Source organism: Buteo buteo, chromosome 3, assembly GCF_964188355.1.
Source record: "Buteo buteo chromosome 3, bButBut1.hap1.1, whole genome shotgun sequence".
NCBI classification, from domain to species: Eukaryota; Metazoa; Chordata; class Aves; order Accipitriformes; family Accipitridae; genus Buteo; species Buteo buteo.
Window position 1 is genome coordinate 55,116,571 of NC_134173.1, and position 12,017 is coordinate 55,128,587.

Here is a 12,017-nt window from a genome sequence, read left to right on the forward strand (position 1 = left end):
CTGGCATTTTTCTAAAAGGGGTTCAGATATTTTCCTGTCTACAAAGAGTTGATCTGTTGTAAAGATCAACTCTTGACCAAGGTGTTCATCCCTGAAGTCTCTAAAGATACTGCTTACATTTTCTATGGCAGAGTTAGAGCTTCTCAGAAGTGTCCAAAACAGCAAAGGAGAGGACAAAGCCACCAAGCACTAAACTATAGGAGAACACTGTTGATTAAAACATCCATTAAACTATTGTTAAGAAAGATCCCAGGGAGGAAGATTTTTAACTACAGAAAGAAATGTGGAAGTTATTGTCCTTACTACTAAGTTCAGTTACTGTCAATTACTCAGTAATTATTTTATCTTATCTGATTTCAGGCAGATGGAGCTAGAGAGAGACTATCAGAACAACAGTACAACCGCCTGGTGGAGTACATCACAAAGACATCTTATCACCTCACTCCCAGCACCACAACAGTGCCAGCATTGCAAACTGTGGCTACCGAACACCTTCCAACTATAACAAAAACATACCAATATGTAGTTGATAAAAATTTTGCCCAAGTATTCATTAGCAAATTCACCATGGTGAAAAATAAAGCCTTGAGGAAAGGATTTAATTAATTATTTGTGGTGAGTATAGCAATACCTTACCGTTTTGAAAGTAATGCTTTCTCTGCAGTAACCTACATCAAGTAGAGATGCATGTAATATTTTGAAGAGGTAGGAGATGATAACAAAGTTAAGCCCAGTAGGTCTTCTAATCTTGACAACATTCCTGCTCCCTAGCCAGATACTAGTGCTGGAAGGAAAGTGTTCTAGCAAATGAATAAAGTGAAAAGGAACAGCCTTGGACTATAGCTCAATCAAAATCCTTTTTCTTTACAATAACCAAAAATCAGAGAATAAGGAAAAATTGCATGCATACAGACATTTTTGCCACACACACAAAATGTGTATCAATACCTACTACATCATATTTTAGGGTCTGCCAGTTTCTGTTATAAACCAGGTTTATAACTCAGCTGTAAAAACTTGCTCAAGACTGGGCCTTTCCCCACACACATGCGCTCCCCCCAACATGTACATCCTGAGGCAAAATGTTTTCCCCCACTAAATCTGAAAAAGCCAGTGTGGCTGGTTTAAGTTACTAGTGACAGCTGGGTTTTAGCACCACTTTAACCTTAAAATAGCTTCCTTTATTTGACTGAAGTTTTGCAGGACGTTAGTCCTTAATGTAAACTAGTGCCTTTGTGTGGTTTGGAGAACAAAACATGAACTACAACATTAATTTATTTTTAAAACTGTCTGTATACAGAAACTTTATTTTATCCACCATCAAATTTTCAGGACTTTCAATGTATATATGACTGTGCATTGTCTGGTTGTTAGCTGGAAGCCAGTAACACACAGTTAAAAAATTTAAGAAACGCAGCTTAGTCTCCTTAAAATCTACCAAAAATCTATACGCTCAACGTAACATAGAGGTGCAGGTACTAAGTATAGTATAGCCTTGTTGGGTCTCGCTTACTTCTGATCTGCCACCACTACACAGTACATGCTCAGTTAAGCCCCAGCTCATTTTATGCTTATCATCTTTGAACAGATAAAACCAGGGATATTTAGAAACATGACCTTTCAAACATGTTTGTGCTAAGCAAAGTGAGATATTTTTTTTCCAAGTTGATCAAAGAGTATGGACCCACAGGCGCCGATTACATTGTTAATGATGCCACCACAATACACTTATGATGCTAAACACATCAAGACAAATGAGCTTTCTAAGTGTCTTACTTTTCAGATGTTTTACAGTTTGTAGTAGACAAGAAGTCACTGGCTCTGGGCACAGTTAGATTACTTTATAAACCAAATCTGACTATGGCAGTTTTATTTCAAAAAACAAAAGTTTACTTGGTTTTCAACTATGCCAGTTACTTTTTTCCCCTTTTCTATGTACTTACAGACATGAATTTTGTCTGGGGATTCCTGAACATGGCCGGCATTGGAGACAAGAACTGGAATAAAATCTGATCATCGTTTGGAGCAGATACATATGCTTTATAGTTAATAACTTCTATGCATACTTGATATGACCAAATGCACAGTAAATAAGAATGTAGTAACTGCAATGTTTTTCTCGTGAGTTCTGTTTTGTTAAAAGGTATTTCTAAAAGCCGTGTCTCTTGTGTACTGAAAATACAGAAGCTTGGGATCTGCATTGTCCTTTTCTGACTGTGAAACAAGCCCATCCATTATCAACATTTCATACAGTGATTTAATAACTTAGTCATTGTTTAAATAACACTATTTTAAAAAGGTGTATGTATATACACACATGCTTCATTCCTGAATATTTTATGGAAATAGTTTAATACTTCTAATTTTGCATATTGGTGGATAAATTGTAATATAATGAGATTGTTTAAAGATAATAAAGCTATTCCTATAATACTTGCTTTTGTGAGCTATTTGGTCATTCAGTTACAGGGTAACGAACAGGTCACTGTGTAGAATAATAAGACAGACATACAAGCTTCATGTAGACCCCCTTAGATTCCAGTTGGTCACTGGACTTCGTCATGTACCAGAAAATGCAATAGATCATGACAGTACTTTGGAAGTAAAAACTGATGATTACCTTGCCAAAAAACGTGTGCTGAAAAGTTTTATGCTTTTGTGACTAACTGAATCAAAACAGCACTGTAGTCACCATTTGAATTTAGACTAATCTGTTCATTATTTATGTGGTACACAAACCAGCCAAGAGGATGCAAACACACCTGTAAAAAAAAAGAAGGAAGGCAGCAGTTTAATTTCTCAAAGTTTGTAGATTGCAGCCATTGTTTAAGATACATTTGTGTTTTTCCTGAATTATATTCTCTTGGGATAAACACTTGCTTGAATTACAGTCTTCTTCAGTGAATTAAGCTAGCATCTTTACTGCATTAGGCAGGTTCTTTCTCCCCCTTCTGACCACATGTATGGAAACACGTGTGGAGACGGCATATAAATCAGCCTCTCCTACATGAGAGCTGTGTGAACTATGAAAACAAAGTTGTCCAAAGAGCAGCTGCCTGTACTTAGCTGCTAAAGCACTCCAATGTGTACTCTTAAAACATGCCTACTCTCATAATGCTCTTTAGACCTGGAGAGCTCACAACTTCCAATCTATCTTTTTAGTTTGCTTCCAGAACAATCAATCATTCCTCAAACACTCAAGAATAAAGTAAGCCAGCCAAAAATGTGAAGGCATGATCAGGCTTATACACGGCAAGACCTTTCCCAAAGTAGTTTAGGTCAAACAATTCCTTTTTATGTATTATACTTCATACATAAATACAGCAAAAACCTTTACAGACAGTTGGGCTGGTCTCACTGCAGACAAGCATGTCTTTCAGCTGTGCATCACCTAGAAACAGCATGCTGGACCCTGTAACAGGCAGCTGATTAGGGTCTAACTCACACAGGGCTTTCTTGTACTGCGCTGAGTCCTGCTCCCAGTTGTTTGTGAGACAGGATTAGCTGACCTCTTGCTGGCAAAGGCAAAAAGAAAAAAGAAGGGAGGGGCTGGGGGATTGATGGGTTGGTACTGATTTCAGAAAAGGTTAGCCCTTCTGCCTATTCCTATGTTAGGTACCCAGCTTTGCCCTCCTTCCCACTCCAGAGGAAAGCGAGCTATGGGTTGGTTGGCATTGCCTGCTGAAAGGAAATACTTGCTCTGCAGCCATTGTGAAATCACAGTATATACAGAAAGCGACAATTAATTATAACCTACAGAGTCTCAAAGCACAGACAAAAGTTAGCTCTCACCTTTCATTGTTGTGGTTGAATCCATTTAGCCAGAAACATCTTTGAGCTCTGCTGTACGGTCAAAGAGCCACAGTCAGTCACAAAACTCTCATTTCTTTAAATCAATGCATGCTGGTAACTGAAGGAACACAGACTGCAACAACAACTGCCCTTGGCCGTAACAGTTTAGAAGAAACTTACTTAGAACTTAAAAGTAAATTAATTCATAGCAACTGGGAAGAATAGAGGGGCTAGAGCCGCAAGGGAAGTCAGGTCTGTCTGTTAGCCTGCACACGTGGCAGTAGCAAGTTTCTTTCCCTCTGAAGCTGTCAGTATGACTAAAGACCCCTGGCTAGTCAAACCTGCAGACATGCCTGAGAAAAATGTTAGTCAGTACTTAATGGCACACACTGTTTATATTGTGCACTGGGAAGACAAATGGGTATCATTTGCTATTGTTAAGCTTTGGTTTACATTTATAGAAGCAGGGGTATTTTGATTACTAGATGGTTTCCCCTGCACCACTAATGTCAAACTCTTTCTTTGCTTAAAGGAAGCACTGCCTGTATGAGAAGTTTAGAGAAAATCCCACCTTACTCTGCAATAGTGTGCTGGATCAAATACATTGCTTATGTGCTTTCATTAGTCCAAGTGTTGCTCACAGATTCCTATTAATTGTTAAGTAGTTAATGATCCATTTAAAATAATAAGAGTTACTCCAAACAGGATTTGAACTCAAGACCTTCAAATACAACACAGATGGCTTAGTTTGTCATGCTGCTTCATACAAAGCAGCCTTCCCTCCTTCCACGCAATCAATCAGCTTTGACTCCTCTCCTAGTACCCACATTCAGCAATCAGGAGCTACAGTCCTAGTACCATCTTCAACCTCAGCAACAGGCAATGCACAAAGCATGTTCCAAACGATGGGCATCATGGCAGAAGACAAGAGCATCAGGTCTTGCACTACACGGAATGTAGCAGAGATCAAAACTATGCTTAGCTGACTACTTCCAGATACTAAAAAGGAGATGATACATGTCTAGAAGCAGCATGCAAAGATTTTTCACTACCATAATATACTAAAATAAGTATTTCTTATTTTGTCTGCCCTCTTTCCCCTTGTACATCAAATATATGTGAACATAGCTGCAGTTTAGAGTCACTTCTCAATTAGCGTAACACACCATGTATAGGAGCGGGCATTTGCACAGTTTATAAGTCTGGATGTAACAGCTTGCTGCTGTAAGGAAGGCAATACAGTGATGGCAGCAGAAAAAGACAGGAAGGTTGGCTAGTATATTTCCAGAATTCCTCTTCAAATTCTTTCATCTCAAAGTCAGTTCACCTTGTGAAGCCAGAGATAACACAGACCCTTCCAGAAATCCAGCCTCTCCCTTCCTGTAACAACTATCCTCTTGCATATTCCCATCAGCAGCTGGGACAACCTAGCTGTAACTGCTTAGGGATAGACTTTGTTATCAAATGTGGAATTTAGCCAAAACAGAGATGCAAATAATTCCTGGGGGAAAGAAAAGTAGACTTAGTCATCTTGAGCAATTTATGAAGACTTTCCACCACTCTTCCCAGCATCTGAGCATTTAAGCATTTTGACATTAATGAAGACAACTAAGCGCCACTGACATATGTATTTTATTTATCGAGTTACATTGGAGCATGCCATGCACTGAAGTGCATTACACTTTACAATTCAGTGAACAAATAAGGTTCGGTCATCAAGTCTCCTTAGACTGAAGGGGATCTGCAAGACAAAAAAAAACCATTAAGTTACATTGGACAAACTTCATGCTCTAAGTAAACATATTAGAATGTATGAATGCAAAGCAATAGAGAGAAATGTTTATGTGGTGGTTTAGTCTAGAGGAATTCCCCCTGTTCTTTCCTGATGGTTCAAGATTCACACACCCTTCATGTGGCAAACAGAAGTGAAACATGGAACAAATCAAGAGCTGGAACAATACCGCACAGCACATCAGATTCACTATACATGCTTTACTGATAACTAAATCAATCTTGCTAAGGGCCTGAAAGAGAAAGGAATGCAGCTTTCAGATAGGAGCCAGAGAGGAAACAAGTGGTGTAGGCAACCTACCAAGGAAGGAAGAAAACCAAATTCAAATTGCTTCTCCACGTTATATTGAACACAATCCAAGACCGGCTGTGCTCCATGACAAGAGTCATGCAAGTGGTTAGCACCGAACTCTTAGCTTGCCCCGTTATTCTATTACTGAGCACACTGTAGAGGTAGGATACTCCTCAAACCTATACTTGCACTTAGTTTCCATTATCAGTATCACCACAGGAAGTAGACGCGACAGCGTAAATTCACACTCAGATACCAAGTTGCCTACATGCCCAGCAGGAACAAACTCGGTGCAGAGTGCCAAGCTAACACCTTAACTCATGAATTCTCCTCCCTGCCTGCCCTACCCTTTCCTCAATTGTGGGGCTAAGTACTGATTCCAGAGCGAGTGTTCAAGGAGTTAGACCACTGTATTTACTGCCACATACAGGATATACTCCAATAAAATGGGAGATGTAGGGCATGCATGACCACTGTACCCTTAGGTAACTATACCAAAAAAAGCATCAAATCCAACTTCCATAGCTAAGATTTAAGCTACTGAGGCAAATGAAAATGTCTTCCATCTGTTCTGAGTACTTGTCCTTTTCACAGTCTTTCCAGAACATCTGAAACACTGGCATTGTTTTCCCCTTCTTCTACTTATGTATTCATGTGCAGGCACAAAAAAAACCAACCTCTTTCCACTATGAAGGAGTAAAAACCATCAGTTCTTATATAAATATGCCAAGGAATAAGAAGCATCAGCAATTCAAACAAAATCACACATAAAGATTTGACTTTCACATTTCCTTTTGAGCTGGTGTAATTAAGGAATGGAAGAAATGTTTAGGAAACATTTAATTTTAACAGGTGCACACAATGTGCAACTTTTTTTTTTTAGCTGCAAATGGGAACATAAGCTAACTGAGAGTGGAGGTCTATTTGCACTGAAAAAAATTCTGCTCATGATTCCAATTAAATATTCAACATGCATCCTTGTTGACAGTGTTTGTTTCAAATGATTTTACCACCAGATGGCCTTTCAGAATACTCTGATGAAGGCCACCTGACTAAAGAATGCAATTCCAGTGTCTAAGAAAGTTTGAAAGTGCCTATATATTGGCAATAGGACCGAACCAGAGGCAGAATTACCACAACTAAAAACAAGGTAAATTTGTCATATCATTATTTATCTTTGTTGCAGGCATAGCTAAAGAAGTTTCCCCCTCTCACCAAAAAAAAAAACCCAAAACAAAACAAAACAGAGACTGCCACAGGGTTTTTTTTCTTTTTAGATTTGTTAGAAGAGCTGGAGCTCTGCTTTTTTTATGTAATTATGTTATGCAGAAACCTGATAGTTGTAGATTGTCACACAACAGAATTTAGTATTAATAGTGTTAAGTACAAATCTTCTATTCGATCTTGCTGCTTTAAGCAAACAGGCTGAGAAAATCCAGCTGGCCAGGATAATTAGAGCCACAGATTATCACGTAATGATCACAATATGAAAACATTCCAAAAGAATGAAAAAGCTATCACTCTAGATTAGTTTGAAGTCATTTTAAGAGAAGCAGAGAACTCAACATAAGAAACTTGGATCAAGAAAGGGGGAGGAATTCTTTATTGAGTTGCCTCTGCTTGTGCAGTTTAGTGAGTGTGCTTATTAATAACTACAACAAGGTCGAAATCAAGACTTTTTTTCCCTGGTGTTATGACAAGTAAGGGAGAACAAAGTTTGGTAGTCTTCAAACAAAAGGCAGCGTTAAGTGCTAGAAAAATAGTATCGTGAACAAAGTTCTACTCAAGTTTAATTCAGTATGGCAAAAATCTTGAGTATTATTACACAGAGCTGTATGCCACTGCGATTTTATATATCTATTTATGTATGTATATACGTATGTATTTAAATGTATTTCCCCTCATGACTAGTTATCCTCCCCCTCTCACCAACTTCAAAAGACAAAAGGATGTGCGGAAGCTGTCTCTGTTTCTTACATTAAAATGCCTGCTATGAGAGAAAAAACACCTCGCCCTTTCCTCATTCACTGTACCACCACAAGTAAGTAGTAGATATAGATAGCCTGAAGCTAAGCAGTTCAAGATGTGACAGCATCAACATAACAGTGGTATCAGGCAAGTCTTGTAGTTTAATACAAGAGCTTTGTCTCCCTTCCATGGTTGCATGAGGAGGGAAAGGCCTGGCATCACTGTGCAAGTCTCCTGTATCACAGAAGTTAAACAAATTACCCAAAAGGTATTCAGCAGCTTTCTATTATGCCCTTACTCCCTGCTCCCCAGTGCCCATATTCCTTCATGTTTTTATTACCCAGAGGTCTCTCGAGTGCAATTTGTATCCTTTTTCTTTGGGAGCACCTTTCTATTTGATGAAAAAGGAAGAACCTCCAAATAGAAGCACAGTGTTTCACTGAAACAATCTAGTTTACTCTTGTTCTAATGCAAAGTAGCTTATTACCTGCAAATGCAGGTTACCATCATTTGGGCGGTGCAGACTCAAACACACCAGCTGCTCTCATGGCTTCGAAGTCCTTCATGGGATCATAGTTTTTATAGAACTCTGCATAAGCTCGTTTCCTGGGGTCAGCAACTCCAAACTGGAAATACACACAGAAAATTAAAGCTTGCAAAGCTTTACAAACTGAATTTTTTTTCTATTAGTGCTATGATATGTATCAGTAGATATGAGTCTAAAAAGCCTTTAGCTCAAGTTAGTAAAATATTACTTTGTGCCTGTTCAAATCCACAGTTGAGGCTACCTGACCATTGGTCAGGAAAACAAATGTCTGAAGTGAAACCTTAAAAAGAAAGTCCGTTACAAGATAATACATTAGACTTTAAAGATCCAGAAACACTCCACCTATATTGACACCCAAGTGCCCAATGCCCTCCCTGCTAATACTTTCATACATAAAACATGCCATTATGGCAAGTATTGTGCCAGTGGGCAGCTGCAAAACTGTAACTCCAAAAAAACTGTCACCCTAAAACAATGTATTACATTTGAGCTACACTGTAGGTCAACTACAGAGGTCTGGTAAAATGTTGTAAAACTGCCAAGCCACTCTTACAGCTCACCAACATAAGATAACACAATCCTGACTCCTTGGATACTCGTTCACCTGAAGCACAGGGATATGCTCAAAAAGCCACCAAATATGTGAAGTCAAGTCCAAGGTGGGTTTGTCCAACAGTATCTAACATGTAACGAAGTAAATCACTACTGAGATCCATGTTACTTATTTTAAATGTGGTCTGCTACCTTAATAGTGTATTAATGTGGGGGTGCCAAATCAGGTATAAAAGCACAGACTATTAAAAGAAATGATATTGTAAGTCCGACCACAAACTAGCTTGCCTACCTCTTAACAGACGTGTTAAGTAGATGTTGAGCTTTAACTGTGCAAGCTCATTGTTTCTGACAGACATTTGCTGATCTCTGAGATTAAGTAGACTGTGATACTTCTGTGATGAACAACCTGAAATTAATTTAATTTCTAGTAACTTTTATCAGTAGCTTCCCGAGTACTCAAATGCTGCAAACAGGATATGAGTGAGTTAAATGGGCAAACCAAGATCCAGTTCTTCCATGGTAATTCAAATTATGTTGCTTGCTTTGCGTATGAGATCTGAGAATTATTTAGTAAAGGCACTCAAGAACTACCGCTCTTTGTCAGAAGTCTCCTAAGGATCATGAAAAACAAACTCCAAGCTGTAGGTGGGTTTTGGGGGGAAATGTCATGCTCCATTTCCACATGATACTTTAAAAGAAAGGATAAAGGGACCATACTAGCCTTCCCCGCACTGATATCTTCAGTGTGAAGGATGGGTTTGCCAAATTGCTTATGAACAAGTTTTCTGAAATCAGTCTAGCGATACAGTAAGACTCTGACAACTCTCTTGAGTCTCGGATACTGTGACAGAGAGGGACACAGACTATCTAGAGTTAATGTATCTCAATTGTGCGAATGATCAAGAATAGTCTAGGACTAGGAGACTCAAGCTTAAGTTGTCACGAATTGTGTGACCTTGATCACACAGCTTAAAGGCATCACATCATTCATATCATTTCTTCAAATGAAGATTAGGAAGATTTATTTATGTTCTGGAAGCATGCTTACAAAAATACATTACTAAAGCTTTCTGATGAACAGCTCAACTAGCTCTCAACAAAAAAATATTATGAATTCTTAAAACACTCTAATGAGTCCAGTTTATAATTGAATGACTACAGAGCTCACCTTGTATAAAGCCGCACATCCCACAGATACAAAAAATGCCCCAAATAGGTGAAACTTCATCCGTCTGGCCAAAAGGCGCCGCATTTGTGGCTTAGGCAATAGGGCAGACGACATGGTGATTGTATTTCCTAATTTAAAAAAAAAAAGAAATGGAAGAGAATTGTGCGACAAGAAGCTCTACTTAAGTAATTTTCCATAACTCTACTCTAGAAAGATTGTGCTTTTTGTATTGCGCAATAATCATCTTCACAACATATGCAACAGCATTCCTCTCTATTGACTTTTCAATGAGAATATTTAAGGGACAACATTCAAGGACAACCTATTTCTGACATGAATCTCAGTAAGTTTTTATACTCCTTACACCCAGTACCCATGGAATCAAGACTGGCCTTTGCTGTTCATACCAAACCCTTCCCTCCCCGCAGGGTCTAGCATTTCAGGCCTGCTGTCCTGGTGCTTACATCAGAAGACATTCAGAACATCGATCACATTTTATTCATTTTTGAGGAAAAGCACATGCCTCTCGAACCAGCTCGTGGTTTGTTTTTTTTAAAGTAACCGCAAACCCTATTGCATTACGGGATGGTTTGTGTTTTTTTTTCTCGCGGGTAACATTTTACGAAAAACCTGCAAGGCCTGAAGCAGGCGGCTCTCTAAACACTGAAGGTTCACTCAGCAGGGAGCGGCTCCGAGGCAGGGCTGTCCGCAGGGTGCTGCTGCTGCTGCCGCCGCCGCCCTCTGCGCAGCCCCCTGCGCTCGCAGGGCCGCGGGGCGGGAGCGAGGGCCGGCCGGTGCCCCGGCTGTCCCCAAAGGCCTTAGTGCTGCCCACAGCCGCGCCCGCCCGCGCTTCAGAGGAACCATCGCAGACGGGCCCCCCGCCGTTACCGGAGGCAGGGCCGCCGCAGCGCCGTGGCCAGGCTGAGACGAAGCCCCGCACTGGTGTGTCCCCCTCACAGAAGGCGCTCGGGCCCCTCGCTGCCCTCCAGCGGGGCGTCCGCCGCCGCGGGGCCCCTCCCCGCCACCCTCAGGGACGCGCAGAGGTCACGGGCGGCCGCGGCCGAGGGGAGGGGAGAGCGGCGGCTGGCGGCCGTTGGGCTGAGGGGAGGGGGACAGGGGACCCGGCGGCGGGAACGCGAGCGCGGCCTCACCTCAGCGCGGGCCCACCAACGTCCTTCCGCCCCGCCGCCCGGGCGCCCTCTGCGGCCCCGCTCACCCCGCATGCGCGGGAGGCGGCGGCCTGGGTACGGCGTGCGGCTGGGCTCAAACCCGGCACGGCGGGGGAGGGGGCGCGGGGAGGAGGCCGGCCGGCCGGCCTCGCCATCGCCGAGCTAGAGCTGAGGGAGGAGGGCGTGCCGCCCACCTGAAGGACGGCCGGGCCCCCCCCCCCTGCAGCGCCTGATTTGGGGGCTCAGCGAGGGGCCCTTCCCTCACCTCGGGCCTCAGCGAGGGGCCCTTCCCTCACCTCGGGCCTCCCGGGCACCGAACACCCTCGGCGGGCGCAGCGACCCCCCGCGGGCCGGCCTGCCCGCCGCCCAGGCGCCTGGTTTCTCTCTCCCCAGTGGGCTGCACCCGAGTGCGGTGCGGGGCTGAGGCGGGCGCGTGGAGCCCCCTCAGCCGGGCCGGGCCGGGCCGAGCCGAACCAGGGCGAGCCGCAGGCCTCGGGCCAGCCAACAGCCCTCACGATGGCCCACCGCTTGCTGGCCCACCGCTTGCTGGCCCACCGCTTCCCCGACAAACCCGTGCCCTCCGCCCTTCCCGCACCCATCCGTCGCTCTTCCAGATCTCCAGGGTGGCCGCCAAACCCAAACGGCTGTAATACCAGAATACGTGAAATAATGATCTTTATAATAGAGTTTGCGAAGAATGATCGGCCAAGCCTAGAAACAAATTAGGCAGTTCGT

The 12,017-nt window shown here is 42.4% G+C and overlaps 2 protein-coding genes across 7 annotated transcripts in view; one reads left to right on the top strand and one right to left on the bottom strand.

The window, feature by feature from the left end:
• The window catches only part of VPS13B (vacuolar protein sorting 13 homolog B), a 488,999-nt gene extending 486,566 nt beyond the window's left edge, over positions 1–2,433 (top strand). For all 6 annotated transcript variants that reach the window (XM_075023675.1, XM_075023678.1, XM_075023680.1 and 3 more), the window contains 2 exons: positions 361–615; positions 1,946–2,433. In XM_075023675.1, the coding sequence (XP_074879776.1) occupies positions 361–606 (246 nt within the window). In that variant the 3' untranslated portion in view covers positions 607–615; positions 1,946–2,433. The remainder of the gene's footprint in view (positions 1–360; positions 616–1,945) is intronic.
• Positions 2,434–5,406: 2,973 nt separating this feature from the next.
• Positions 5,407–11,393, bottom strand: COX6C (cytochrome c oxidase subunit 6C). Its single transcript, XM_075023689.1, has 4 exons — positions 11,265–11,393; positions 10,114–10,241; positions 8,331–8,469; positions 5,407–5,533 (listed from the first exon to the last, which is right to left on the bottom strand). The coding sequence occupies exons 2-3, from the start codon at positions 10,225–10,227 to the stop codon at positions 8,350–8,352; spliced, it is 234 nt and encodes a 77-aa protein (XP_074879790.1). The 5' UTR covers positions 10,228–10,241; positions 11,265–11,393; the 3' UTR covers positions 5,407–5,533; positions 8,331–8,349.
• Between the last annotated feature and the right edge of the window lie 624 nt (positions 11,394–12,017).

Bases quoted from the DNA above. Each gene is read 5' to 3' on its own strand.
- COX6C (XM_075023689.1), bottom strand. From the start codon at position 10,227: ATGTCGTCTGCCCTATTGCCTAAGCCACAAATGCGGCGCCTTTTGGCC. The intron at 8,470-10,113 runs GTGAGCTCTGTA...GTGTATTTCCAG, and splicing joins GATGTGCGGCTTTATACAAG to TTTGGAGTTGCTGACCCCAG.